Source organism: Aplysia californica, unplaced genomic scaffold (assembly GCF_000002075.1).
Source record: "Aplysia californica isolate F4 #8 unplaced genomic scaffold, AplCal3.0 scaffold00838, whole genome shotgun sequence".
Lineage (NCBI taxonomy): Eukaryota > Metazoa > Mollusca > Gastropoda > Aplysiida > Aplysiidae > Aplysia > Aplysia californica.
In genome coordinates, this window is record NW_004798108.1 from 292,317 (window position 1) to 294,468 (window position 2,152).

The 2,152-nt window shown below is 39.9% G+C and overlaps 1 protein-coding gene across 1 annotated transcript in view; it reads left to right on the forward strand.

Moving 5' to 3' along the window:
- The window catches only part of LOC101864717, a gene marked incomplete in the record, with an annotated part of 17,083 nt that overhangs the window by 8,983 nt on the left and 5,948 nt on the right, over nt 1-2,152 (forward strand). Inside the window, 1 exon segment of the mRNA XM_005110003.3 lies at nt 1,703-1,741. Within this exon segment, the coding sequence (XP_005110060.2) occupies nt 1,703-1,741 (39 nt within the window).

Here is a 2,152-nt window from a genome sequence, read left to right on the forward strand (position 1 = left end):
CACACACACACACACACAGACAGACAGACACAGACAGACACAGACAGACACACACAGACACACACAGACAGACAGACAGACAGACACAGACAGACACAGACAGACACAGACAGACAGACAGACAGACACAGACAGACACAGACAGACACAGACAGACACAGACAGACACAGACAGACAGACAGACAGGCAGACAGACAGACAGGCAGACAGACAGACAGACAGACAGTCAGACATTTTCTTATTCCTCCTCCACCACCACTACTCTTAAATACCTTTCTATGCTATGGTCATAGACTTGTAGAATATTGTAATATCCAAGCTGCACTCAAACACAATTCTGGTTCACAATGGAGCGTATCATTCTCACTCGTGTTTGGAACCAAATGAAGGGCATGTGCAGGAAAGGTTGCGCGCACACTTAAACTTAAACTATAGTGCGGTCAAAAATGTATGGTGCAACCTACCTTTAAATCATATCTCTTTAACGGGGTAATCAAAGTCTTCCATACTTTGCTCAGCAGTTTGGATCAATTTTAGGTTAGATCTCAAAGGTATTCTTCATAGATTTATAGATAAGTACTATAAATCTCCGTGGATTGTTCAGAGCACTTCCCGCTTCTCACACGTATTTTAATTAAATACGTAGGCCTATACCTTTTAAAATTTGTAGAAACCGCCCATGGGAATTTTTAATTGGAATTTTCTTGAATACAGCTGACAGGTGTTTACAAAAATATTCAACTGTTAAGACAAACTAATAAAAGTCATTGCGCAAAAGCTGGAGACTTTATGTTCGAACGGTGAGGAAATAAAACAGTTGCTCCTTAAGTTGTTGACAGTACTTAATTTGGCGAGAGTCTATACTAAGCTTATAGATCTAGTGAGACTGGTGTTTTTCACCTATTTCAGCTACTCATGCTGCGCTAGTCGATACGTTTTTATAAAGAGCAAAGTAGAGCGGCGGCAATGGCAGTGCGTTGTCTAAGGTAGATCTATTATAATTCAAGTGTATTGGTATGGTATGTTAAGGATTAAACACCTTGTTTTCTCTTTTAACGCTGTAAGATTAGTTAAGAGGTAGGACCTCTTACCAAATGTCCATTTCCGAATAGCGTTGATCCTCGTAACTTCTTCTACTGCAACTACAAATTGATGGCTAGTGGGTGGTTGGCGGGTGCTCTGGTGTGGTTTGCTTCTTCTTTCCTATCAAACATATATCGTCCTTATCTCCCCTCCTTCTTTTTTATGTTTTTTACTCTCTTGTAACACCTCAAATCTTCTGGCACTCATATGACCTTATGGGGTTGCGAGCGCCGTAAAACCTCTACTAAAACAAAACTGATGGTTAGTGGGCGCTTGAGTGTGGTTCGCTCCCTTTTTCCTATATAGAACATCTATTGTCATTATATATCTCCTTTTTTTTTTCTTTGTAGACTTAAGTTACTTCTAATGTCTCAAATCTTTGGCACTTATATGACCTATTTTGTTTTGCAAGCGTCGTAACACTCTCACTAAAACGAAAACTTTCCCAACAACAAAAACAACAATAAATACATGTACGACATTAACAACAACAACAACAACAAACAGCAATCACCATTGGCTTATAATAATCACTTCATGTAGATCTAGGCCTATACGTATAAAAATAAGAAAGAGTGAAAAGCCTCTTCATTGGGGACTTTTTTTCTTGTTCCACAGTTTAACGAGGGTCCCGTTGCTCGAGAAAAGAGGTCGGAGGTAAGGCTGCATAATAAAAATAAAACTATGGAGAATATTTTGCGTCATTTTCAACACTTTACGTCTATGTAAGAAACGACCTACGTGTTTGGTGTAGACGTTAAGCGCTTCACCGTCGCACGCAGAAGACAGGAGTTTAATTCCCGTGTGGAGAGTACGTTTAAAAAATTTAATCTATATCTAGTATATCTCCGTGTGTCTGTTGAGACGTTGCAACCCTCTGAGTTCGGGTCGGAATTGACCGACAGGGTCGAAGCAGCTCACCTCCTACATGATCCAACTTGTGTCGATGATGGCGTGAAACATCTACAAATTAATATCACGCACAGACAGAAATATGCCACCTTGGTGGTATAATGCTGGACAACAGTACGGAAGACTCTAGCTGAAATCTCTATAGATTTCTTGAAT